Source organism: Staurois parvus, unplaced genomic scaffold (genome assembly GCF_062004578.1).
Source record: "Staurois parvus isolate SC_StPar_1 unplaced genomic scaffold, SC_StPar_1.0 ptg000894l, whole genome shotgun sequence".
NCBI lineage: Eukaryota > Metazoa > Chordata > Amphibia > Anura > Ranidae > Staurois > Staurois parvus.
This window is the reverse complement of record NW_028318690.1, coordinates 1,439,349-1,467,070: the sequence shown is the minus strand read 5'-3', so window position 1 is coordinate 1,467,070 and position 27,722 is coordinate 1,439,349. Positions and strand designations below refer to the sequence as shown.

At 40.9% G+C, this 27,722-nt stretch overlaps 1 protein-coding gene across 4 annotated transcripts in view; it reads left to right on the top strand.

The window, feature by feature from the left end:
* Positions 1–27,722, top strand: part of TLL2 (tolloid like 2) — a 196,773-nt gene that overhangs the window by 104,684 nt on the left and 64,367 nt on the right. Inside the window, exons 3-4 of one of the 4 annotated variants that reach the window (XM_089656191.1) lie at positions 5,744–5,821; positions 10,016–10,162. In XM_089656191.1, the coding sequence (XP_089512317.1) occupies positions 5,744–5,821; positions 10,016–10,162 (225 nt within the window). Of the gene's footprint in view, positions 1–5,743; positions 5,851–10,015; positions 10,163–27,722 lie in introns of those variants that run through there. The other 3 variants (XM_089656192.1, XM_089656193.1, XM_089656194.1) reach the window with 3 other exon arrangements.

The following is a 27,722-nucleotide window of genomic DNA, read 5'->3' as shown; positions in this document are numbered from 1 at the left end:
TGTTGTCTCAGCAGTTGGCAGCAGAGAGGAGGACAGAACTCCTCTGCCAGATTCTGCGGTACTCCGTTCAGCTGCGGAATGGCTAGTCTCTGCCCCCCACCACTCAGCAGTCAGGAGCAGAGAGGAGGACAAAACTCCTACAGATTCTGAGCCGCTGTGCCATTTGCAGCACCCCCTCATCTCCAGCTCCACTGATCTCAACAGTCAACTGACTCCAGCACTCCTAGTCCTCCTCCCAGCCCCTGCAGTTTCTGCTTCCCAGTTCGGCCCCCAACTTCATCCTGACAGCAGCACAAGGTAAGGGAGATGCACCGAGGATGTATGGTAGGGTGTGGGACTCATGACTTCTGATGGTGGGGGGATGTTGACATTTGAGGGGTTCTGAACATCTAGTCTTAGATACAGCTGGCCTTTTTGAGGACAACTTCTGATGAGGCTTGCAATGAAATTGAGTTTGACACCCCTGCTGTACACTGCACTAATGACACTGAGAAGGGGTTAACATCTTGGGCAATCAAAGGGTTAACTGTGTGCCTAAGAATGTGTAACGTGTGCTGCTTTTACTTTACTTTATCTATTTTTTCTTGCAAAGCAGTAAGAAAAAAAACAGCCGTTCCCTGTACAGAGTTCTGTGTTTTCGTAAACCCAGAAGTGTGTGTGTGAGATTTGATGCAGCTGATTGGCTGAAATCAGCTGCCATACTCGTGCTATGTCCAATCACAGCAGGGGGCACAAAGCCAAACCCAGAAGAATCAGCTGACATACAGGTACATGATCGTGCCTGCCACCCGCTCACTGTATATTTACTGTGGGAAGCCAACAGGTGGTTAAAGTGGTACTAAAAACAAAATTAAAAACGATCTGGTGCAGTCTGCCATGAACATTGACAAACCAGTCTTTGCTTTTCCAAGTCCCACCTATGATTTTAGTTTTTTTTTTTTTTTTTTTTTTACCCAATGATCCTGCTTTTATTTGCCAGCTTCCCTTAACAGACCAAGCTGTGCAGCAAAAGTGAAAGTTAGACGGTTAACACTGACAGCGGTGTTTTACGTTGGTCAGCTTTTATTAATTTATTGAAAACCTTTATCTCAAAAGAAAAACATATTTTCATAACTGCCTAAAAAGTATTGGCTGGAGTTTGGCTTTGATTTGTCAGTGACTTCTATAAATACCATGTAAATCTACTAGTCCATATAGCACTACCCCCCCCCCCCCCCCGCCAGTGCTCCTATCCAAGGGTGGCACCATTGGTCCTCCATAGTTTAAATAGCCACCCTAAAGCCGGCCATAGATGGATCGAGTCTCAGCTGTTCAGCAGTGACCAGTCCGAGATTCGAATCATGTTTGGTCAGGCTGATGGTACGAAAGTCAATCTATCGATTGATTTGAGTACAAACGGCATGTCAGAATTTTAGAAGTGAGATGTGGTTTTACCGCTACCCAACCATTCCCCTTAAGCTGCAAAGACAGCAGAGACACATGCCACAGCCACACCCAACCATTCCCCTTAAGCTGCAAAGACAGCAGAGACACATGCCACAGCCGCACCCAACCATTCCCCTTAAGCTGCAAAGACAGCAGAGACACATGCCACAGCCACACCCAACCATTTCCCTTAAGCTGCAAAGACAGCAGAGAGGGGTGTACACATGCCACAGCTGAAATGCTTTGCATTCCGTTGTGGCAAAAAATTGTGCGCACTGTTGGGTTCAGAAGACATTAATGCTTGCTAAACACAGCCCATTCAGGTGAATGTGGGATTCCCACAGCGGTGTGCAATGCATGCAGGTGTGGGCCACTGCTGTGGGGTTTAAACAGGTGGGAAGGAGGCACTATAACATCTCCTCACTGCCAATCAAATGGCCTTTGAAGAGCATTCCAAACATGGATTTGTCTTCAGCGAGCACCTGTAGCTGTAAATGAGCTTTAAGTCTGTTCAGCCATTCTAGTATTTTCTGTTAATTCAGCAGGGAACTTCGAGGCACTGTTGAGTATCCTCCATGGTCTGCAGCAAATACAAAAGAACATCCCTGGCCCCCATCTGCTTGGCTGGGGGCCAGGGGAAGAGGAACTGGACTATGTAGGCTGCATTCACACTGGCGATTAGGGCTGCTGCGGCTTTCAGCAGCTGGTGCAGCTGCCAGCCCCCTTCACTGTAATGATAGATCACCAGCAGTCACAGCTATTCCAAGCTCTCTGCATCGCAAGCAATTAATTGCAGTGATCTCTGCTGGCCGAACACAAAGTGCAGAGAGCCGTGAATAGTGGTGTCATCTGGCGACCTGCCATTACAGTGAATGCCATTGCAGCTACACCTGCTTGCTGGGAGCAGTTTAGGCACCTCCCAATATAGGGTTGTAATTTTAGGTCCCTGTCTCCCAGTTATGCTCCTACATTGTGAGGCTGTCAACATTGGCTTCAGATGGACACTCACAGTAGTTGTCAGCATGCATTAGTCATGATCCACTGTTGACCATGAAAGAGACCCAGCGGGAGAGATGCTATACAGTCATTACTGGAACCCATGCATATTTAGACATCAGGTGGCTGCAATATATCAGCTGTACTGGGAAGCAGCAAAGCGTAGAAGAAAAAGGTAAACCCCAAGTATTTTACAAAGTTCTATTTTCTTGGTCCAGTCTTAATGTCACGGTTGGGTCAGGCTCAGGGACCAGTAGCTATAACCGTTGAGCAGCAATATAGGTATGCAAGTATGTCACCCTGGTGGATGAGGCAGGCTCACTTGAGGTGCGGGGTCTAAGCACTAACCAGTATTCACCAGAGCTCCTTATGATGAACATAGGTTTTTCTGCCTGTTAGTACAAGGTCATGGCCCTCAGGATCGCCCTACAAGGAGGTAAGTAAGCCTGGGTCCAGTAGCCAATATAGCAGGTAGGGATAAAGCAAAAGTGTACTCGGTAGACAAGCCAAAGAATGGTAACAAGTGGTTGCAGGTTGGGATTAAGCAGACGTGTAGTCTAGGAACAAGCCAACGGTCGATAATGAGTGGCAGCAAACATACGGATGGCAGCAGCAGTAACATAAGCAAGATATTGGCTGAAAAGAGCACAATCTGACAAACAAGAAGTGCAAAGGCATGGCTTAAATGGTAAGTTCATGGGAAGAGCAAAGGTTTTTAGAGAAACAAGACACAAGCATCTCAGGTGGCTCAAAGAAGAGATACTGCTAGACACAGCAGAGGTTGCAGGCTCAGATCCATGTCCTGACACCTAACTCCTATATAGAAAAGACCTCCTCCTGTGGTTTAGACCTAGTAATGGCCTCAATGGGCCTTTGTGCTTTTCTGTGCAATGCCGGCAGATCATGGGACCAGCAGGGTACTGTTCATGGCTTTCTGCAAACCTCACATCACCCTGCCCCTCTGTTTCATGCAGAGAGCAGGGTTTTTTGTAGGGGTTGTGCAAATAAAAGAATTCCTTCACAGGTGGGGTGTCAGTCTAGAGGTGTGGAAAGCCCTGTTTCTAATCATCATCCGTTAGCCTCTAATTGACACAGGCCCCCTCAATTACATAGTCCCCCATCAGATTCCTTACCCCCCACCCCAGTCAAAAAAAAAAATATATAACTGTCCTGTCTTCACATCAAATACCTATGTTTTGAGAGCAGCAACTCAGCAGGGGATGGAAAGTCGAGGAGGTCTGGAGGAGGTGGACTTTTTTCTTCTCCTAAATGCTGGGGTGCGCCCTCCCCCATGCCACCTGCCCTGTATCAGAATCATGCCTTGCTATTGTGTGGGCCATCACTAAAGTAATTATAATGTGCATTTGGTCTCTAAAGCATCTTTGGTTGTTATGGTGTTGCCAATCTGCCCACCCTCACCATGGCATCTCATGATGCTGATCCAGAGTAAGCTGGGTCCTGTGTTCACGGTACCTTGGGGGAAGGCATATGGCACCCTGGTTGAGAAATATTGGGCTAAATGACAGTGGATTGTCCTCCAGCCAGGAAGTGAGGCAGGCTGTATCTGACTTGCTGCACAGTTGTATGTACAACTATGCAAGACTGAATGTAAAACTGAACTTCAGCTTTAAAACTATTGTTCTTTTTAATGCTACTTCAGTATTGTATGTTTACACCTTTTGAGGCTAGGTCCACACTAGCCTGCATGCTGCAGGATGGTTGTGGGAATCAATGCGATTACTGCATCCGCATAGTGTTTCTCTTGCGAGACGATGAGGTGCACCTCCCACACATCTCATCACGCAGGGCAGTCGGTCAAAAAGACCATGCGGATGCATTTTGGAAAAGGTGCATGCACCCTTTCCTTGCATGAAATGCGGGCACAGCAGCCCTTTCAAATGAGGATAAAATTGCAATATTTCACTTGACGTTAGCAAATTTCTGCAGGTATTTTTTGTTTTTATTTTTTTATCAAGTTTAAAATTGCACTCTCGTTTACTATAAGCAAGTCTACATTCCTTCATCGTGCCTATGAATTAAAATGTAGAAAATATTCCATTACTAGGCTAGAAAAACGTGTTGTCCACAGCTTTCATTATGTTGGTTCCTGATTAAACAGAAGTTTAGGAAGAGTGTTTAGGAACCTAGTCCAACAAAATCAGTGCATAATTGGAAACTGGAGTCTTATCCCATATTAATCAAGGTCAAGGCCAATGCCATGTGGTAGGCGGGAAAGGATATTTTAAAACAGAAATTGATGGTCAGGTGGGGAAATGTATCTACAAATGTTTTCCTATTTTAAAAATAAAAAAAAAAACAAAAAACAAAACATTTAACCAAAGTATGTGTGGCTGGCAGTCTGTCAGCCAAAGAGTTTAATCTGGTCCTTGGGAAAGAATGTAACTGCAGGCCTGAAAAGAGTCTTTCTGCTTTTTAAGACAATAGCACAAAGGTCAGGCTTGCAATGTGCACTACAGGGTAATTTGCAATTCAATCTCCCAGTTCATTTTATGTCACAATTTAATACATGCAAAACATTTTTAATTGACTGTGTAATTCATCTTGCAAATTGGAGTTCTGCTTGGGTAAAAAAAATCTGTAGAAATTGTTTGTGTTGGATAAAATGACTTATGCTTTTATATACTGTATTATCAGTGGGAATAAGTGTACATTTATTAATGCAAACTCTATGATTTTAGATTTTTTTTTTGTTGTTGAAAGTTTTATTATAAAATTTAAGTCTATCTTTAAATGTAAAAAAAAAAAACAATTACAGGACGATCATCATCATTAAAATGAGTATGTTGTTGGGTTCTTTGAGTCTTTGCCAGGATGATGTCATGTCACCTTGGTGTCTGAGGTCCCAATACAAAAAAAGCCACCTTGACTCCAAAATGGTTGTGGGACTGCCTAGAAAAAAAAAAAATCTGGTAAGCAGTCAGTTGGTAGATGGGGCTTTTAATGTCTAATCTCCTAAAAAAAAAAAACCAAAAAAAAAAAAAAACCCAACTTTCTAGTATAAGATAATATAATGTATTATATCCACTCACGATAAGGTTAAGACTATGGAGGTGTGGACCTAAATGTTGGAAGGTCTATACTGTCCTCTTCATGATGTCAAACGAGCATCCTGGGTTTAATAGTTTAATTGTGACAAGTATGTGTTAACCTATTGCACCTTGATAATGTACTCCATTTTCATTCTCACTTTTTCTAACATATTAAATAAATATTGATGCAGGTATTTTTTAGTATTCTAAATAACTCTGAGGTTTTATGGTTTTGTGATGCGTTTCTTTTTTGTTTTTTTTTGCCTTTATAGATGACCTGCATGGAAATTTTACCACTTCAAGTCTGAACACAACAGCACCTAATCTCACAACCCCTCAAGTTATAAAGGGTAATGTGGTACCCCACCCAGACCTTTGGGTATCTTTAACTTATTTTCTTCATAAACTGCTTAAATTTTGATCTGCATTATGTATACACTACATTTTATGTTTTGAAGTTGTAACTTTTTAGTGGTTGTTTGCTGTACCTACATTGTTAGGCCTCATGCACACGGATGCCTATATGCTGAAAAATCCATAAACATAGGCTATGTTTGACCTTATGCTTGTAAACACTGATAATTCTGGGCATATGCCTTTTATTCATGCACATAAAAGGTATTCCCCCAAATGCATAATTTTCAAGCTTTGGAAATTTTTGTATGCACAAGCTTGCGAAAACAGCAGTGCACAGGGGCATCGGTGTTTACAAATGTGCAGTTGCATACAGCCATTCACTTGTATGGGCAGTAGTAAGCCCCACCTGTGGTATCCCAGGTGTGGGAAAGTGTTGTTGATTTGACACTAGGGCTTTTCAGCATGTAAACGGCTATGTGTATGGGGCCCTATGGCTTGGCATTAAAACTGCACCTATAGAGACTTCTTTTTTTATCCTGTACAGCATACATGTCAAGTTGCTGTTTTCTTAGCCACGTCTAGTTCTCTAAGGCTGTTTATGCAGCCCTCAGCCAGTTTAAAGATTTTAAATAAAATGAGGTTCACTCTTCTGTTGATAAAATAATTTTAAACACTTCATACAACGTTTTATGCCCCATTCCCTGGGATAAAATGTTGTCAAAAACAATTTCTGCCAAGTTGCTATAATTTTTTCTGAATACAAGAGGTGCGTTCTTCCATTTAGCCAAAGTGTTACCCCTTGAAGATGTAGTCTACTTAGTTTGCCATGCCTGTTGTAAAGTACATGCTCTGGAAAGGTAAGAATTGCCCAGTTTATAAAGTATTGATGGAGGTTATATAGGGAATTGCTTTTTGTACAAATGGAGCATTGCCCCTCACCAATAAACTATTCCTTTTGCAGACAGCTACTGTAAAGGGTTAGATTGTGGTAGACTGATGTCACTTCGAGAGATGAAGTCTGAGCCTGATGCGCAGCATACTCTAAATGCACGCTGTGGAGATGCTATTGGCTAGAGTAGGTCTACACATTGATAGATGAACATAGTACATTGTTTAAAGCAAAAATTATAGAAAGCTAATAAATAGGTTTTGCGTTAGGTCAGGTTATATTTGAGGCAAATTACAATTATTTTTATTTTTTTTTTTAAACCATAGGTCACTATATTTACCACGTACGCAGTAAATAGCCCACACCCACTTACCAAATCTTTCAAATTATCCCCTTAAAGAGACTGTTACTTTAAGAATTCTTACTGTTGCTGTCATGTATCAAGTGCAGGCACCCAAAGGTGATCCAGGAGAGATGATTTCAGATGGTAAAGCTCTCGCACGTCTGGTTAATGTTGGTGTCTGCTGCCATGCCCCAGCCCCATACGTTCCTACTGGCCTATCACTATGAAGGGCTGCCTCATTAGCCAATATGATTGAAAGGGAAGCTGGAGGGAGTTGGTCAGCAAGTGCTGAATGTTTCCCAAACAGACCAGCCTGACAATTGGGGAGGCAGAAGATACTGAACGCTGCTGCATGTATGTGCTGGTATGTATCTCTGGGTGTCTGAACTTCATCCCTGTTGTCGTCCAGTGTTCTTAAAGTGACAGGCTCCTTAATTTATAGCACCATATTGTATACAGGGAACTCAGATTTACTGAGCTGCTTGAATTGCTTGTTGCTCGATTTGCTCTGCAGCATTCTGTGTGAAAGTAATTGTTCCATATTTGCAAACCAATCCATATTTACTGCTAATTTTATAGAGTTGCATCTTTAATAGTGACTGTTAATATGGTACTCCAGAGAAAAAATGTAGCATGGAATCCCCCTGTCAAGAGCTGGATAACTATACACAACCCCAATCACACAAAATTTTTACCTATTTTCTGGCTCAACATTGCATTATATTCAGAGGGAAGTGGATCTCAGGCAGGGAGGTTGCACAGCAAGGCATCTGAAAACTTTACTTTTTTTATGCAAAATTATAAGCTTCAATGAAATTGCATGGATGTAAGTGACATTATTTTCTTGATTGTATTCGCTGTTCTCTGAATGTTGCTAGGTGTTGGCCTTAAAGGAACAGCTGAACTCCAATATACAGTAATTTTTTAGTTTAACAGAAGATCACTCTTAACTTGCCTGAAATCCTATGTGTAAACTAAGGTAAAACCATTTTGTAGTTTTTTTTTTTCACTGGAGATTATAAAAGAACTTGGATTTAAAATAAATATATATATTGTAGTATTAAGTGATCTCGAAGAGGAGATCTACTGTATCTTTTGTAAACATTCCTTTTGATTTCAAAATTATCACAAACGATTCCTGTTCTTTCTTGGGACGCATAATTATATTTTGCTAATTCTGTACTTTTTTTTTCTTTAATTTAAACCTTAAATTCTTAAAAATGCATGTTAGCCATGTTTTGACGTCACTTTTTAAAAAATTAAAAAATTTACTGTTCTCGTTTTTGTTTCAAATGGTGACCATAATGTACCCTTTATCAAATCTCAGATTGAGGGGAATTGTATATTTTCAGTTAGCATGCATTTTTTAAAAATATATTTTAAGTTGTGTTTACAATGCTCATGCTTACTGTGATGTTTTTACTATATCTCATATAGATTTGTAGCCAGTGGAAGACCCTATTTATCTGTATATGACAATATGGTCAGCATCCTGGCTGAACAAGTGTTGTGGAAAAATCGGTAACCCTATCTGTAAAAGGAAGGGTGTATTTCATTCCAAAGTCTGAGTAGTGTGAATTGGGAAGGTTTTTCCTCAGTGAACTCAATCCGAACACAAATGAATTTGCATGGTGTGAACTTGCCAATAGACTGTCTTTTGGAAAAAAAGAGGACTTTAGCTGAGCCATTGTGCTTTACATCCTACACAGTAAGCACAACATGCATATGTAATGAACAGATACTGCAACTCACATATGCATATGTTTTATACTTTAAAGATCACAGAGTGGAGTGGACTTAAAACATAATCAGCTGGTGACAGTTTGACATTAAGCGGATTCCCTTATACATAATGGAAGAATGAGAATGAGGTGGTTTTCAAATTGAGCCATATGTTAAGCCACTTTTCCTTTTCAGCGACTGCTACATAATGGATAGGAAAACGTAATCGTGTTGGGAAAATATTTTGTGGTTGAAAGGTTTAGGCTGTCTTAAATATGGTCACAAAAAAGACAAACTACTTTAAGTTATGCAGTAGGTGTGCTTTAACATTGACTCGATATGCACAAGGGAGGACTGGGAACTTTTGGTCAGCTAATTGTAGGCGCAGAGTTCTGTGGGCTAAAGAAATGTACCATGCAAAGTGTTCCATGGTGCCCCAGTGATTAGTGGTGATGGTAAAAGGTGGGAGTTTCTAAAGGGCATGGTTTATTATGACACACTTTTTTTAAATCTTCCAGTATTGGATTTCAGTAATCCTATCACATTTCAGAGTTGCAAAGGAAGTTGGTGCTGGGACACTTCCCTCTGCTAGGATCACCGGTACAAGTAAGCACAAATAGGGAGCAAGCAACTATGTAATAACAACCATGTGTTATTGGCTACTTTTCCTGCTCTGCTTGATGTCTGGTGAAAAATATCTACTCAAGGGCCCTATCTCAACATATCATCTTGGTACTGGTAAAAGCTCAGTGGGGGAAAGGACTGACTACTGGCTATCGTCCCCAGCCCAGGCCTTTCCTGGATAGTCCAGAATTAATATCTCCTAATAAGATTGTGATATTATTGGTTCAGCGGTATTTTTGCACATATGCTGAAAAATGTCTTAAAGCCTACGTGTAGTTAACTTTAAAAACAGAAAAGTTAGCACAAGGGATATAACCTAATCAATAGGATGTGTCCCTTGTGCCGAGTCCTCTTTGAGTTAATTCTTATGATACAAAGTTTAGCCTCATTTTACCTACAGTGTCTTGGCTGATGCAAAACCTTTACCAACACTACACACATGCTGGTAAAGCTTGTGAACTCTTTACTGTTCACTAGAGGGTAAAAAATGTTAAAACCGAGAATCTGCATTAATAGCAAAACATATGGCATACAATAAAATGTCAGCATTTGTAATACAGTTGGTGATGTTACTGAGTGTGTAAACTATGCTGCACCTTTCTTTACAAGGTAGCTTGAATGCTGTGGCGACAAATGGATCCACAATCGAATATTCTAGAGAAAAGAGGGAGCGAGTTCGTAGAGCTGCAACTTCAAGAACAGAGAGAATATGGCCTGGGGGAGTCATACCTTATGTCATCGGAGGAAATTTTACTGGTTAGAAGATTTTTCACATCTGAATAAATGCAACAAAAAAGTTACATGCAGTAACCATGTTTGTTAGGCCATGTTTTGTCTTACTAGCTAATGTATTATGCATTTTAAAGTTCAAAGTTATAAAACCTTTTTTTTTTTCCTTTTTTTTTTTTTACGGGTTATGGTGTGTGTGTGCATAGTGCCTTGAAAAAGTATTCATATCCCTTAAAATTTTCCACATTTTGTCAGGTTACAACCAAAAACGTAAATGTATTTTATTAGGATTTTTTGTGATAGACTACCGTATATACTCGAGTATAAGCCGAGTTTTTCAGCACATTTTTTGTGCTGAAAAACGGCCCCCTCGGTTTATACTCGAGTCAACGTCAAGGGGGGCGCGTACAGGGGTGGGCAGAGGGCTGCTGTCTCTTACCTGGCTCCCACGATGATCCATCCAAGAAGCGCTGCTCCTTCCGTCACTCCGGCCACTCCCTCACTCCTGTCGCTCGGCTCCGCCTCCTCACCGGTGATTGGCCGCCAGAACTGTAGCTCAGGAAAGGTACACAGGCGGCCAATCACGGGCGAGGAGGTGGAGCCGAGCGGACCCGCGAAAATCGAGTGAGGGAAAAGCCGGTAAGTGTGCAGTGCAGAGGTGCTGCTGCAACCACATATGCTGGCTGCAGCAGCACCATACTGCAACAGGGGTCAGCAAGTGTCATTGGTGTCAGTGGGAGGAATAGTGCCGCATCATTGGTGTCACTGATACTAATGATGGGGCATTATTCCTCCCACTGACACCAACGATGGGGCACTATTCCTCCCACTGACACCAATGATGGGGCACTATTCCTCCCACTGATATTAATGATGGGGCATTATTCCTCCCACTGACACCAACGATGGGGCACTATTCCTCCCAGTGATACCAATGATGGGGCACTATTCCTCCCACTGACACCAATGATGGGGCACTATTCCTCCCACTGACACCAATGATGGGGCACTATTCCTCCCACTGATACCAATGATGGGGCACTATTCCTCCCACTGACACCAATGATGGGGCACTATTCCTCCCACTGATACCAATGATGGGGCACTATTCCTCCCACTGACACCAATGATGGGGCACTATTCCTCCCACTGACACCAATGATGGGGCACTATTCCTCCCACTGATACCAATGATGGGGCACTATTCCTCCCACTGACACCAATGATGGGGCACTATTCCTCCCACTGATACCAATGATGGGGCACTATTCCTCCCACTGACACCAATGATGGGGCACTATTCCTCCCACTGATACTAATGATGGGGCTTATACTCGAGTCAATAGTTTTTCCCAGTTTTTTGTGGTAAAATTAGGTACCTCGGCTTATATTCGGGTCGGCTTATACTCGAGTATATACGGTACCTTTTGAGATTTTTTGTGATCGTTCTAACCTAACCCTGCTTTAGACTTCTCCACAACTTTATCCCTGACCCATCTGGTGTGTTCTTTGGCCTTCATGATGCTGTTTGTTCACTAATGTTCTCTAACAAACCTCTGAGGGCTTCACAGAACAGCTGTATTTATACGGAGATTAAATTACACACAGGTGGACTCTAATGGAACCAATTGCCTTCAGAAATCACCTAATTAGTAAATAGGGGTATCAGAGTAAAGGGGGCTGAATATAAATGCACGCCATACTTTTCAGATGTTTATTTGTAAAACATTTTTAAAACAGTTTACCCTTTTCCTTTCACTTTACAATTATGTGCCACTTTGTGTTAGTCTATCACATAAAATCCCAATACAATAAACGTTTTTGGTTGTAACATGACAAAATGTGTAAAATTTCAAGGGGTAAGCATTCTTTTTCAAAGCACTGTTGGTACAATCTTTTATTTCCATGGACTTTCCATATAATAGACACATATACAGTAGTCATGGCTGCCAAGTCCCAAGTGGATTTCAGTCAGGTTTTTTATGAGTCCACATTGGCGAATATTGAAACCGTTGTGACATACCTTCCCTCCTCAATTTTGCAAAATCAAGGTTTCAGTGGTGATGAAATCTCTCATAAATTCAGGTGCAGACTAAGAACACATGCTGTTTTATGTCTTGAGCCTCTGTCAGACTGCAAAATGTAGGTGGTACTTTTTAACTCCTCTTCTGGGCATAGGCATTCAGAGTGCCAGAAGTATAAAGATTAGAGATCTACCAAATAGTTATGTACCTCCATCCCTTATAATACATGGAAAATCAAGAATAAGTGCCCATGGGACTTTTTGGAAATGCATTAACACATGCATACTCCATCCTCATAATGAGATTAAGCTCCACTACCGTCTCCCTAATGGTAGGAGTGGTTGTTGTTTTCCAGTGCCTGGGAATCAAGGAATGGCCTGCAGATAGGAGAAAGCATAGAATAACCCTTTTTTTTTTTAATCTGTCCATTTGACCCAGGACTAATTGAGAGAATGGCCACCTCTGCAGTTTCAGGCCAGGTTTTTTCAGTAAGCAAATAACAGAGCTGAAATTTGGATTTCCAAAAAGGTCAGATGCGTGAGCACGTCCACCACAGGTGCAGCAGCGTGCCACGCCATTCTTCGCATTTTTAACACCAGTCAGAGTTTGATGGCATAATTTTCTGCAGCGTAGCTGGACTCTTGTACCACCACATCAGGAAGTTAAAGTTCCTCTCCTGGGTTTGAGTGGTTATACTCATTTTGAACATAGAGGAAAGTTTTATCCTAGTTCTTTTCAGAGACTGGGAGAGGTAACTGGGCCACCCCATATCAGACATAGAAGGGGAATTTTGAAAAAGCATGTAATAAAAGGATATTCTACAATTGGGGTATGATGTGCTGGCAGTCAGTCTTGAGCAGACGCAAGACTTCAAAAGGCTTAAGGCTGTATTGAGTCATTAGCACTCAGGGCCATTGCCAAATGTTCCATTGTGATTATGTATAGAAATGTGAAAAGAGGTCACCCTTGGCGAGTGCTGTTGGAGATGGGCACTGGGTCAGATAAGGGGCCATTATCTTTAATCCTGGCTGTGTGGAAGGTATATAGATCCATAATTTTGTGAATAAAAGCTGCAGGCAAAGTAGTTTGCCAGAGAAGCCTTTAAAAACCTCCAGTCAAGGCAGTCAAAGGCCTTTTTTGGTGTCTAGAGATGGCAAGCACATGGGAATTTTTCCTCAATTCAAAACATTTGCAAAAACAAAATACTTGATATAGTTAAACAGAGCAACTGCTTGTGAGGCAGCATGCCCTCTATTAACTGACAAATGTTATTGAGCCATACAGAACCGCCAATGAAGGACTGCCCTGTAGAGATGTACAGGTTATGTCACATCATGAGGAACACCATGGTCATCTGAGTCGCATTCCTGCTAACTGTCCAAGCAATAATATGCTGCACTGGAGTCCAGCAGAAGAGCATACTGTCAATAATTGGTAACTCCAGAGCAAGGGATAAGAGGGGCTCAAGAAGTAAGATATTCAAATGACTGCCATCTTAATCAAGGGATTAATCTGGCTCTCCCCAGAATAGGACATTAGTGGCTTGTGTCAGATAGCAGGATAAATAGGAATGAATGTCAACATACAGTCAGGTCCATAAATATTGGGACATCGACACAATTCTAACATTTTTGGCTCTATACACCACCACAATGGATTTGAAATGAAACTAACAAGATGTGCTTTATCTGCAGACTGTCAGCTTTAATTTGAGGGTATTTACATCCTAATCAGGTGAACGGTGTAGGAATTACAACAGTTTGCATATGTGCCTCCCACCTGTTAAGGGACCAAAAGTAATGGGACAGAATAATAATCATAAATCAAACTTTCACTTTTTAATACTTGGTTGCAAATCCTTTGCAGTCAATTACAGCCTGAAGTCTGGAACGCATAGACATCACCAGACGCTGGGTTTCATCCCTGGTGATGCTCTGCCAGGCCTCTACTGCAACTGCCTTCAGTTCCTGCTTGTTCTTGGGGCATTTTCCCTTCAGTTTTGTCTTCAGCAAGTGAAATGCATGCTCAATCGGATTCAGGTCAGGTGATTGACTTGGCCATTGCATAACATTCCACTTCTTTCCCTTAAAAACTCTTTGGTTGCTTTTGCAGTATGCTTTGGGTCATTGTCCATCTGCACTGTGAAGCGGCATCCAATGAGTTGTGAAGCATTTGGCTGAATATGAGCAGATAATATTGCCCGAAACACTTCAGAATTCATCCTGCTGCTTTTGTCAGCAGTCACATCATCAATAAATACAAGATAACCAGTTCCATTGGCAGCCATACATGCCCACGCCATGACACTACCACCACCATGCTTCACTGATGAGGTGGTATGCTTAGGATCATGAGCAGTTCCTTTCCTTCTTCATACTCTTCTCTTCCCATCACTCGGGTACAAGTTGATGTTGGTCTCATCTGTCCATAGGATGTTGTTCCAGAACTGTGAAGGCTTTTTTAGATGTCGTTTGGCAAACTCTAATCTGGCCTTCCTGTTTTTGAGGCTCACCAATGGTTTACATCTTGTGGTGAACCCTCTGTATTCACTCTGGTGAAGTCTTCTCTTGATTGTTGACTTTGACACACATACACCTACCTCCTGGAGAGTGTTCTTGATCTGGCCAACTGTTGTGAAGGGTGTTTTCTTCACCAAGGAAAGAATTCTTCGGTCATCCACCACAGTTGTTTTCCGTGGTCTTCCGGGTCTTCTGGTGTTGCTGAGCTCACCGGTGCGTTCCTTCTTTTTAAGAATGTTCCAAACAGTTGTTTTGGCCACGCCTAATGTTTTTGCTATCTCTCTGATGGGTTTGTTTTGTTTTTTCAGCCTAATGATGGCTTGCTTTACTGATAGTGACAGCTCTTTGGATCTCATCTTGAGAGTTGACAGCAACAGATTCCAAATGCAAATAGCACACTTGAAATGAACTCTGGACCTTTTATCTGCTCATTGTAAGTGGGATAATGAGGGAATAACACACACCTGGCCATGGAACAGCTGAGAAGCCAATTGTCCCATTACTTTTGGTCCCTTAACAAGTGGGAGGCACATATGCAAACTGTTGTAATTCCTAAACCGTTCACCTGATTTGGATGTAAATACCCTCAAATTAAAGCTGACAGTCTACAGTTAAAGCACATCTTGTTCGTTTCATTTCAAATCCATTGTGGTGGTGTATAGAGCCAAAAATGTTAGAATTGTGTCGATGTCCCAATATTTATGGACCTGATTGTAGCTTAATAGCGCTTGAGTCTCGTATAGAAGAGAGGGCAGGTAGAATAAAGTTTTTGGTATAAGGGTTGGTAAAAGGCACAGAACTTGCCTACCTTGGCACAGAGAAGTTAGGAGTTTCATGGCCCAAATGCAGCCGGCGAAGCTTGCGGGAACAGGAGCAGACCAGCAGCCACTCATCAGAAGTAACAGACAGCAAACCAACTACAACAGTACATAAAGGGAGTAATAGATATTTTATCACACCTGACTATTAGATGAGGGCTTTGAAGTTTTCCTGGAGGAGGTGCATGGTTGTTGCCAGGGCGCCCATGTCAGCACTTCTGAAAACACAGGCAGTGGTGGATCGGGCCAGAGCTTAAACTCCACAGGTTGAAGGGTGAAGTTCTTTTTAAAGGTGGATAGATCAGCTGGGGATTGGAGGATATGGGAGTGGCCATTCTTCCTCTCCAGAAGCTAAAATGGATGCCTCTATATGTAGGAGATGCCCACATCTTGAAGCTCGCATGTCAGAGGACACAGGGACCACCTTTGCCAGGGTCCACTGTGAGAGATCTGGGTATAAGCTAATTTATGCTCCCCCCTTTCTCTGGCTTTGAGAAGGATGGCTTCTTTGTTTGGAAAAAATATACCCTGCACAGTACATCCCAAGGGTTGAGTCATATTTGGGTTTAAAGTATCCTGGTGTGTGACGGCACTTGTCCATGGGGTCCATCACAGGGTTTCCTAGCAAGATGTTTAAGATGCCTTGTACTGTGGACAATAAGTCTTCCTGCCGAGTTGCCTCTGGTAGCCCCACAAGTGAACATTTCTCCCATGTCTGGTCTCATGTAGATGATTTGGAAGACAGATGTCAGCTGGTGATAGTGATCCATTACAGTAGCTCAGAGATTAGCGGCTTGATTGCTTTTCAGGGGAGCAGCAGTCCTTGCTGTTATTACGAACAAGTCCTAAAAAAGCCGTTCTAAAAGGATCGGAATAGGGGGTCAAGATTAAAACGAACATACACACACAAACACGTGCATACACACATACAGACACTTGTGTAAACACCCAAACACATGTGTACACACACGTACACATGTACAATCAAACACGTGTATACAAAGTTACAGTACCTTACCTTCGCTCACACAGCCAGGTACTGCACTCTAGGGGGAGGCAGAGAGCACAGAAGACGCTCCCCTCCCTTTTGCTTTCACCTTGCTCAGCAGTCTGACAGCTCCCAGTGTGGATGTACAGTGCGGTTGGGGATTGGGATCTCGGGCTCAAGTGACAGCCTTTCTCTACCAGAACGCAATGGCACCCCTGAGACCTCTGGTGGCACCCCGTGAAAGGATCAATTCCTGTCTATAGCTCAAAATATCCTCGCATATTTTAGCCTTCTGGACCCAGGAGAAAAAGCTCAAGACACCGAAGTGTGCAAGCTAAATCTCAAAGTTTTTAATGCGTGCAGTCTTATACAAAATCAGAATCACCAATGAAATATTATACTCTTATCAAAGAAGATAGAAACTATAAATGGCTGAGGACCACCATATAACGTCGTTCTGTTTATAGAGAATAGAAACTAATATCATGAAACGAGAGAGAACTTACAAATGAAATTTCAAAAAGGAACTACCCGTTCACACATCTAAAATGGAAGCATAATACAAAATGGATGCCAGTTAATAAGACCTATTTCCTTACACTTCCTCCCATTTGTCATATAGTGAAAACACATTAAATTTCACAGTAGTTTCCAATATGCATCCAGGTTCTCTAAAAGCTTGTTAAAATTGCACATGCAAAATTTAGCAACAACATAGAACATAAATATTCGTAAAAAACATCAGCACGCCTACTTTTGTAAACCATCCAAAAAAGTCTCCAAAACTTCCCAACCCTTCAAAAGGATTTCAGCCATCTTCGGCTATGGATCGAGCTCGAGCTTGTAAAGCATTCACCTGGGCTTTGATTCTCAATGACTTCATAGTAGTCTCGAATCTCAGCAGATGTGTTCTGTATCCATGTACAACACTCATAGTCAGTATTAGACTCTCATAGCCCGGTCAATGCTGCACCCATTTGTTCTATTTTAATTTCATTCATGAGCACCTGTTTTCTTAAAGCCCGTAATTCAACATTCAAAAGAATTACTTCTAGTTGTTTCATTTATAATCTGATCCATAATAAGTGAATAATTGTTTAACCTTCTCATCAATTCTGTCCCCCACCCAGTCCATGAAGGGAACCATGACCTGGGTTGGTCTCCTGTTTTTAAACAATTCCCGCTCATGCCTACGTTTCAAAGGATATCAGGGATGACTACTAGTCAGTAAAGCATCACTGTGTGTCCCTCCTATGACATCCATTACTGGTAACAAGGTGGCTAAATACCACTATCCTGCCTGTTCCTGGGGAATCCATGGATAACACGTTTTACCACAACATACCTGGACTCCTTCAGTAAAAGCTACTGATTGATTTTTCCTTGCTTGGTTACCCTAACTTAAATGTAAGCCTACTAAAGCTAAATTAATAAAAACTTGGCCTAATCCATAATATTTTCTGTGGTATGCATTTAGTAATGTTTTCTATGTATTTTTTCCATCTAAGTAGTGTTTACTTGTACAAAGTTACCATCCTCAGGTGCTTTCCCAGTGACTAAGTTTTACTTACTACAAAATCCTTCTCCTTCATTTGATTTGTTGCCTAAATGAAAACACCATTCAGGTTCCATCATAACTCCCAACTCTTCACATTTAGGCCGTGTAATAACATTTTGTAAGGAAAATACTCAGATTACCAATAAACATTGATGTCACATTTTTTGGTGCAGCATACAAAGGAATGTTCATTGTTTCAGGGTGGAGCATACTGCAAACCCAACCCCTCTCGAATCCCGAGAATTTGGCATACCTATACTTAAATTTCAAAAATAACCTTTTCAGTCAGTGACCTTTTCTGCTCCTTTTTTATTAGTCCACTGTCATTCATACTCTTATAGTTGTGGTCACAGATTGGTGGCCATTCTTCTGGGTGATGGTAGCAGTGGCTAGCCCAGTAAGCCACTGAAAAAGTTATCCTTGAGAGACAACCGATCAAAAGAAAGTTCTTTCAAGCGGTCTCTGGATGAAGTAGCATCCAGAAGATTGTAGGGCGCTGTTAGGTCTGTCTCCTTTTCTTGTTCTGTCTGTTGCTCCTGGTTCTTTTTGTGGTTCCGGAATCCTCTTTACTCTAGAAGCATGTATCCAGCCGTTGGAATCAGCAGTCAGAACTGCGGTTCTCGTCACAGCCTTCACTATGGTAGGTTCTCCGTATGGCGGATCTGTGTTCTTGTGTTTTGTGAAGTTCCTTAACCACTACCTGATATGCTGGCTTCTACGGGTGGGTTGGATCATCTGTTGGAAGAGGAAACAAGAGCAAGACATCACCGTATACACCATTCAACACCCTAATCAATTCCTGGACATATCTTTCCTGAATTTATTCTAAATCACCAGGCATAACTACCAAAAGGACCTCTTCTCCAGGGTGTGGGGAATGGCCTGCCCATAAGAATTTCAAATGGGGAAAGCTTGGTGACTTTAATTGGTGTCATACTAATCTCATCCAGAACAGCTGGCAGGTACAATTCCATCCCTTAAATGTCTCACCTGTTGCCTTCCTTAGTTTTTCCTTCCTATTTGCCCGTTCTACCTGACCAGAACTCTATGGATGGTAGGGTATGTGAAACTTCCAGTTAATGCTCATCAGTTTGGTATCCTTTGATGTAAATGCTGGTCCTTTTATCTGAATTTATACTTACTGGACATTCCCATCGAGGGAGAATTTTAGCAACGGTCCTTGCATCCTCTTTTGTTACAAATATTTCGGGCCAGCGACTAAAGTGATCACTCTCACCAGCAGAAACTTACCTCACACACTATTAGCATGTGTGTAAAATCAATCTGAAGTTCCTCAAATGGTCCACAAGGTGACACTAGATGATCATGTCTGATTGGGGTTTCCAGCATTGTTTCTAATTGGGGTTTCCAGCATTGTTTCTAATACATGTAACACACCGTCTGATTTGTTCTCGTGTCTGCTTTGGGATACAAAATCTTTTCATTATTTCATCTTTCACTACCTGCCAACCCCGATGTCCTATGCCATGGAACTGCACTATAATAAGAGGAGTACTGTGACGTGGGAGTCCTATTAAACCTTCCTTTGACATTAGACCATTTGTGTCAAATGTCAACCCTTTTTGTTGCCAGTATGCTACATCCTCTTTAGTTGCTGTATATTGCAGCTCATTGAGAAGAGAATGTTCCGATAGCATAGGTGGATCCAAAATTGGCCTTAGACATTTTGTGAATTTTGCAAAAGTTGTTGCTGTAGAGCGGCATTTTTAGCAGTGCTGTCAGAAAATGCATTGCCTTTGGCTACAAAATCAGAGCAAGATGTGTGTGCCTTACGTTTGATTACTGCAATGGACCTAGGTTTATGAATGGCTTCTAAAAGATTGTTTATTAGGTCCGCATGTGATATTCCTTTTCCATCTGAAGTGGTGAATCCCTGTCTCTGCCATAGGTTTCCAAAATCATGAACAACTCCAAAAGCATACCTAGAATCTGTGTAAACATTTTACATCATGATTCTCAAAAAGTTCCCAAGCTCTTGTTAATGCAATCAATTCTGCTTCTTGTGCTGATTTGTGAGTGAGGGGTAGTGCCTCATGAACTATGTCAGGTAGCTGAACCACTGCGTACCCTGTTAAAAAGGTATCATCAGAAGGTCTGGAGCAAGAACCATTTACAAGTATGTCCAGAGCTTCCGGAATGGGTGTTTGTGGCATGTGGCATGAGTGGTATCCTCATGTATTACATGAACACAATCCTGTTCCTCGGGTGGGTTGTCAGTTTCACATTTTTATTCCTAGCAAACAATTTAATATAACTAAGGAACTTGAGTTAGAACCTGCATATTTAATTTCCAAATTTGCAGTTGTTAAAATTACTTCATAACCACTTGTCCTTTGTGCTGTCGTTTGCTGCATAGTGAGGTTCTTAAGGACATGCAGTGCATGATGGGTGGTGTGAAGGATGATTTTATGTCCCAGAGTCACACTCATTGAGTCTTCCACTGCCATGGCACAGACAGCAGGGCTCTCAGACATGCTGTCATGCCCTGTACTGGATTTGGCACTACTTTTGAAAAATAGTCTACTGACCTTGTGTCCTTCATGATCCTGAGCAACCACAGTTGCCATGGTTTTACAGTTGTTATGAGCATACACATGAAAATCAACATTGTAATTCGCTAAACCCAGAGCAGGAGAGGAAACGAATGAGGCCCTTAAGGTTTGGTAGGCATTGGTGGATTTTTGGTCCCACTCAATGAGGTCTGAAGCCTCAGTTTTAGTGTGCTGCCTGAGTATGTTGTCATAATGGGAGCAGTCAGGTATCCATTAGCAACAATAGTTGACCATACCAAGGAAAGAGAGCATTTCCTTTTTGGTTTTTGGGCGGGGCACACCCGTAATGGCTTGGATCCTGGACTGATTCACCATTCTGGTTCCTTGTGACAGTGAAACCCAAGTCATCCACCGAAGTTGGACAATATTGTACCTTAGGCCTTGCCACCTTGTGTCCCTCTGTACCCAGAAAATTTAGCAGAGATATACTGTCCTGCCTACAAGCCTCCCTGTTGGATGAACAAAGTAACAAGTCATCCACGTACTGGAGCAACGTGGAACCATGGCAGGGTGCCCAACCCTTTAAGGATTTTCAGAGGGCCATGGAATATACAGACGGAGAATTCACATAGCCTTGGGGCAATATGGCCCAGGTTAACTGTTTGTCAGCCAGAGTGAAACTTAACAGTAGTTGTTTCTCTTCGTCAACTGGGATGGAAAAAAATGCATTGCATAAATCGATCACAGTATAACACTGTGTATCGTGTGGAATGGAAGTGATCAATGAGGGCACATCTGGGACGATGGGTAGAGTTGGAATAACAAGATGGTTAATGACCCTGAGATCTTGCACTAAACTGTAAGTACAATCAGCTTTCTTCATTGTATTTACCGGGGTGTTGAATGGGGAAACCACAGGTTTCAAAACACCTTCCTTAAGGAGCTTCTCTACTATCTGCATGATACCATCAATCTTTTTTTGCGACAAAGGATACTGCTTTTGGCACACTGGACCAACTCCAGGTTTAAGTCTGGTCTTGTAAGGTGTACAGGGAATATACCCTACATGTAGCTTACTGCTGGCCCAGACTTCAGGCTTCACTTTGTCTAAATCTTCCATGCTCACAAAAGTGAGGTGACTCCATGTGCACTCCTCCCTTCTCACTTACTCTGCTTTTTGGCTTCGAACTTTCCTAACAGATCTCTGCCTAGAAAATTCACAGGACATCCTGATATGATTTTGAAAGCATGTTTCACTATGGGACCTTTCCCATGAGAGTCTGATACACTCAAAAGGGATGTTTCCCAGGTTTTGGCGCATGTCCCAGTGATACCAATTGAAGGTTCACATTCTACTCTTGTCCCCTCATAATGGTCTTCCCTCAAACTGGACCGGCTGGCTCCCGCATCGAGTAAAAAAATCTATTTTTGTGCCACCAACCATTCGTGTAATTTGGGAAAGCTGATCATTGCTAGCCGTTAGCTGGGGGAATGCCAAAAAGGGGTAATCATGAGTATGCCTTCATCAATTGCCATGAAAACATCCATATTACAAAGTAAATCTCTTCCTAACAGATTATCCGGGCAGTCAGGGATTATGGTAAATTCATGCCAAATAATCTGTTCAATTCCTTTTTTGTCAGGGTCCCCTTTCACAGGCAAGGGAGGGGTCTTAAAAGTTGGGAGAACTGCTCCACTAATTCCCATCGAAGGTTCACATAAAAAGAGTGGTCCCACATAATTTTCCTCCTTTAAAACTGAACGAGTTGAACCCATGTCAGCTATGAACAATATTTTTCCTGCTACTCTTAGAACTATTAAAGATTCCTGTTCAGGCATATATGAGACAACTGGACATGTGAGGGAGCTTTTACCTTCGGGGCAGCCCTATTGTGGACCTTGGTTCTGCCAACTGATCGGGTACTTGATGGTTGGATTTCTGCACTTTGTCTCCAGTGGATTTATTCCCTCTAAATTTTGGGCAAGCCTTTTTCCAATGACCTTCCTGTCCACATACAAAACATCTGTCATCTTTGTGTCTCCCACCTCCTCTACCTTTATATCCTCTTCTCTCCTGGTTTCCATTGTTACCTCTTTCTCTAGGATTATGACTATATTGTAACCCCTGAAAATGTGCTTTGTTGGTAGATTTGGGGACCTCAAACATTCAGCAGCATCTTTCTCCATTACTTCCTTTTCAAACGTACCTGCATCCATCTCTATCCAGTTTGAAATAAGCCGTCTTATTAGCAGCAAAATTTCAGGTCTGAATCCTGCCATTGAGGTTTGGATATACTATATAGTGCCCATTTCTGCACTAACCATATCCATCCCAGCTTCTTCCTTCCAAACTTTTCTAAATCTTTTTACATACTCTGTCACTGTCTCTTTTTTGTTCCTTGCTTACAAGCAACAACCGTTGCTAACGATTTCCTACTTTTCCATATTCACTCCATCTCAGTTGTCACCTCCTCCCATACCTTTTTTCTGAGTGTCTTCCTTCAGCCATACATGAGTGGCTTTTAACAATGAAAACCAGCGCAAACCCACATGATCAATTACATTACTCAGTGTAAAAAAACATAAATGTGCTAATAAAAATTATATATAATAAATTATATATAAATTGATACAAAAATATATATATAAAATTATGAGTCCAGTGAAAAAACAAAGTGACAAAAAATCAAAGTGACAAAAAATCAGAAAAATCCCAGAAAATATATATATATATATATAATTAAAGTCCCGTGACAAAATTAATCAAATTAATTTATAATATATTTTCCATTTGATTCTTCCGTGTTACGGATCCCTTCACCATCCACCAGTGCAGAAATCAACATTAACCGCACTCACCAGATAATGGTGAGTCACACGCCTTTCAGGATTGTTAAGGGCTCCTGGACCCCCTTTACTTTCTCTGAGACCTCCAAGTGCTGTTTCCTCTCATGTCTAGGTACCTCTTCTGCTTACTCCTCTCACCGAATCCCCCAAAGGAAAATCAGGAAGAAGAAAAGACCATAGCGTGATACCGCAGTAACTTCTCCTTAAATTAATCTCTCCAGACCACTCACATTCTTTTGCGGGATATAGCCCGCTTTTTAAAACCACAACAAATTGAATTTTTACTTAATAGTCTAAATTTAGCTATGTCACATAATTACTTTTGGTACTCTGGGAAATATTATAGGCAGGCAAGAGGCGTGGCCATGGGGGCCAAGTATGCACCATCGGTGGCTAACTTATTCATGAGTAGGTGGGAAAGTGAAGCTATTTTTAAGAAACAAACCACAGAGTTGCTGGTGTATAGAAGATTTATCGATGACATCTTTATAATCTGGAGAGGTACAAGAGAGACACTGGAGGAGTTTATCCAAAAAATGGGGATTAATTCTTATAACATATCATTTACTAAAAATATTAGTGAGGTGGCAGTTGACTTTTTGGATCTGACAATTTACAAGAAAGATGACAGGTTTTACACTAAGACATATTTCAAGCAAGTAGACAGGAATGGATATATCCCAAGTTTTAGTTGTCACCATGAAAATTGGCTAAAATCCATTCCTAAGAGTCAGCTTATTAGGATCAAACGTAATTGTGATGATGAAGGTGTTTTTTTGGAACAGGCTGAAGTGTTATTGCAAAAGTTTAGGGAGAAAGGATATAGAGAAGAAAATTTGGCTATGTCATTAGAACAGGTTAATAAGAGTAGTAGAGATGAACTTCTTAAGAAAAAAGCAAGTAAAAATAAGTTGGGGGATGTGGCTTTTATCACAGGATATTCTAAGCATTACAAATTAGTTGAAAACATAATCAAAAAATATTGGCCTATTTTGATGAGGGATGAAACGCTTGAGAAAGTGTTACCTAGTAAGCCCTTGTTTATATATAAAAAACCAACTACTTTAAGGTCTAGACTTGTTAAAAATGTTCCAGATGTACCTAAAAAATTGGTTACCTTCTTGGATAGGGTTGGCTTTTTTAAATGTGGGAGGTGTTTGGTTTGTAGAACCCTGAAAGGGGATAAAAAGAAGCAAATAAAGGTTTTTCAATCCTGTTATAATGGAGGATCCCATAAGATCAATAAATTCATATCATGTGATAGTACGCATGTGACCTATTTGCTGGAGTGCCCCTGCAAGCTCCAGTATATAGGGAGAACAACTAGGAAACTTGCCACCAGATTGGGAGAACACATTAGGAACATAAAGAAGGGGTTCAAACATCATAGTTTATCATACCATTTTAGAAGATATCATAATAGAGATCCGGCATCGTTGAAATTTTGTGGGATAGATAGAGTAGAAGTCCCATGGAGGGGAGGCAATATGGTAATAAATGTGTCCCAAAATGAAACGAAGTGGATTTACCAAATGGGTACATTGCATCCTAATGGGTTGAATGCAGATATTGATATAAATTGTTTCTTGTCGAATTGGTAATATTCAGTTATAGGTCCGTAGTGCGTGTTCATGATTAAATTTAATTATTTTTATTTTATTTTTATTTATTTTTATGTTTATGTTTATTTTTATTATTTTTTATTTTTTATTTTTTTATTTATTATTTTTTATTTTTATTTTTATTTTTATTTTTATTTTTATTTTATTTTAATTTTATTTTTATTTTTAATTTTATTTTTATTTTTATTTTTATATTTATTTATTTTTATTTTTATTTTTATAATTTTTTATTTTATTTTATTTTTTATTTTTTATTTTTATTTTTATTTTTATATTAAAGAATATTTTTTAAGTAAAGTATGTTTTTGAAGCAATGTATTTTTTAAGTAATGTATTTTTTGAAATGGCTTCCGATGTACAGGGACCCCACTTGGGTGTGCAGATGGATGGTGGTGATTGATATGCTTGTATCCAGGTTTTTGTGCCAGAGGAATTAGTGGGAGGGATCTCCCAAAGCTTTATAAGCGGCTGGGAAGTGGTAATGAGCGTCTTGATAACGCCCTGTGGGTGGGGCGAAACGCGTTGACGCACTTCCGGTTGCCTGGTCCGTCGTCTGACGTCATTTCCGGTGAGTGGAGCGCACGCCGAGCGGTGCGTTCCAAGGGGCCATCTTAGTCTAAGGAGAAGAGTCTGTAGCTGAGGTCTGCCATCCTGCTGCACACTAAACTGTGGGGTCCTTATATAATCCTTATATAATCGGTGTACATGAAAAGTGGATCAATTTTGAAGAGAATCGCTGTTGTTTTGAATAAAAAGCGGGCTATATCCCGCAAAAGAATGTGAGTGGTCTGGGGAGATTAATTTAAGGAGAAGTTACTGCGGTATCACGCTATGGTCTTTTCTTCTTCCTGATTTTCCTTTGGGGGATTCGGTGAGAGGAGTAAGCAGAAGAGGTACCTAGACATGAGAGGAAACAGCACTTGGAGGTCTCAGAGAAAGTAAAGGGGGTCCAGGAGCCCTTAACAATCCTGAAAGGCGTGTGACTCACCATTATCTGGTGAGTGCGGTTAATGTTGATTTCTGCACTGGTGGATGGTGAAGGGATCCGTAACACGGAAGAATCAAATGGAAAATATATTATAAATTAATTTGATTAATTTTGTCACGGGACTTTAATTATATATATATATATATATTTTCTGGGATTTTTCTGATTTTTTGTCACTTTGATTTTTTGTCACTTTGTTTTTTCACTGGACTCATAATTTTATATATATATTTTTGTATCAATTTATATATAATTTATTATATATAATTTTTATTAGCACATTTATGTTTTTTTACACTGAGTAATGTAATTGATCATGTGGGTTTGCGCTGGTTTTCATTGTTAAAAGTTTTTGGTCCTTTGTACCTGTGTACAGCTGCATCTCACGGGGTTTTGTATGGTAAATAGGAAGTCCTGAGCGCTGAGGTTTTGTTTTTTTACATACATGAGTGGCTGCCTGGGTTCCAGGATTAACTAGATCATGTATGGTAGGCACCATTGTTCAGTCAAACACTGAGTCCATGTTGTATCCCAAAATTCCGTCAATTATTAATTTCACGTCCTGTTGTGAGCACTGTCTTGCCTTGCATGACTCTCTTTAAATAATTTATGCAGGCAGTTCTATTCTCTCTGGAGTCTGGACTATTCTTTGTCATTCATTTCTGTCATGTCCATGGGCTTAATTACCACATCATTTCCCATTACAATGTACAGGAAAGCTACATTTTCTCCCCCCCGTTCTGTACTATCAGGGCTCTGTATATCTTCTGCCTGTACTACAGGAGGTTGTGGTGATCTATCTGCCCTTTGAGATTTGAGGGAAATCATCCTCTTTCTTTGGTAAAGCTGAATATACTTGTGTATAACTTGGCAGGGCAGATTTTGGGGCTAAAGAGTGGAGGTAAAAATTCCTGATCTCTGGAGCGTAACCAAGCGTATATTTGAGCTAGTGAAGACCTGCTGTTTTCATATATTTCTTATCCCAATTGAAAACAATGGGAAAGCTTCCTCATCTCCCAGTCCCCTTATGTCCATGTGAAACTTATCATTAGACCCATCTCTAGGAAAGGGACTACAGCTTTTTATATTCAGGGACCACTCTGCAATATTTTCTATGGAAGGAACCAGATAACAATCATCCCAGGGTGATACATTGATCACATATTCCTTCCAAGTTAACCTAGACAATTCAAGATTCTCTTGTCTTTCTTTTTCTTAGTAATATCACTGAACACTTTACGTGGGGCCTTAGGAATGTTGGGCAGAGGTCCCTTACCATGGACTTTACCCATCTTGAAGCAAAACAGCTGTTAGGCAAAGCACTAAATTATTACAATGTCCGCACTTATTCTCTGAAGTGGAGAGGCTGTAGCACCGACAAAACTCAACAATTCAAGAGTTTAACACTTAAAAGTATGACACTGAAATAACCCTATACTGTAACAAAAATACTACTTAACAATTTAACACACAGAAAAGAAGCACTTATACTTCTAAAATGGCAAAAATAAATGAGGACTCCTGTGAATTCACAATATTATACCCACTCTGAAGAAGCAAGCGTGCACTTAAAACAAAATCAAGCTGCTAAACACCAAAAGGTACCATATAAAACCTCCAAATAGATAGTAAAAGCAGGGTGTAGCGCTAAAAATGGCAAATATCTGTACTTGTATCAAATAATATCAAATAATATAGATGTAAAACGTA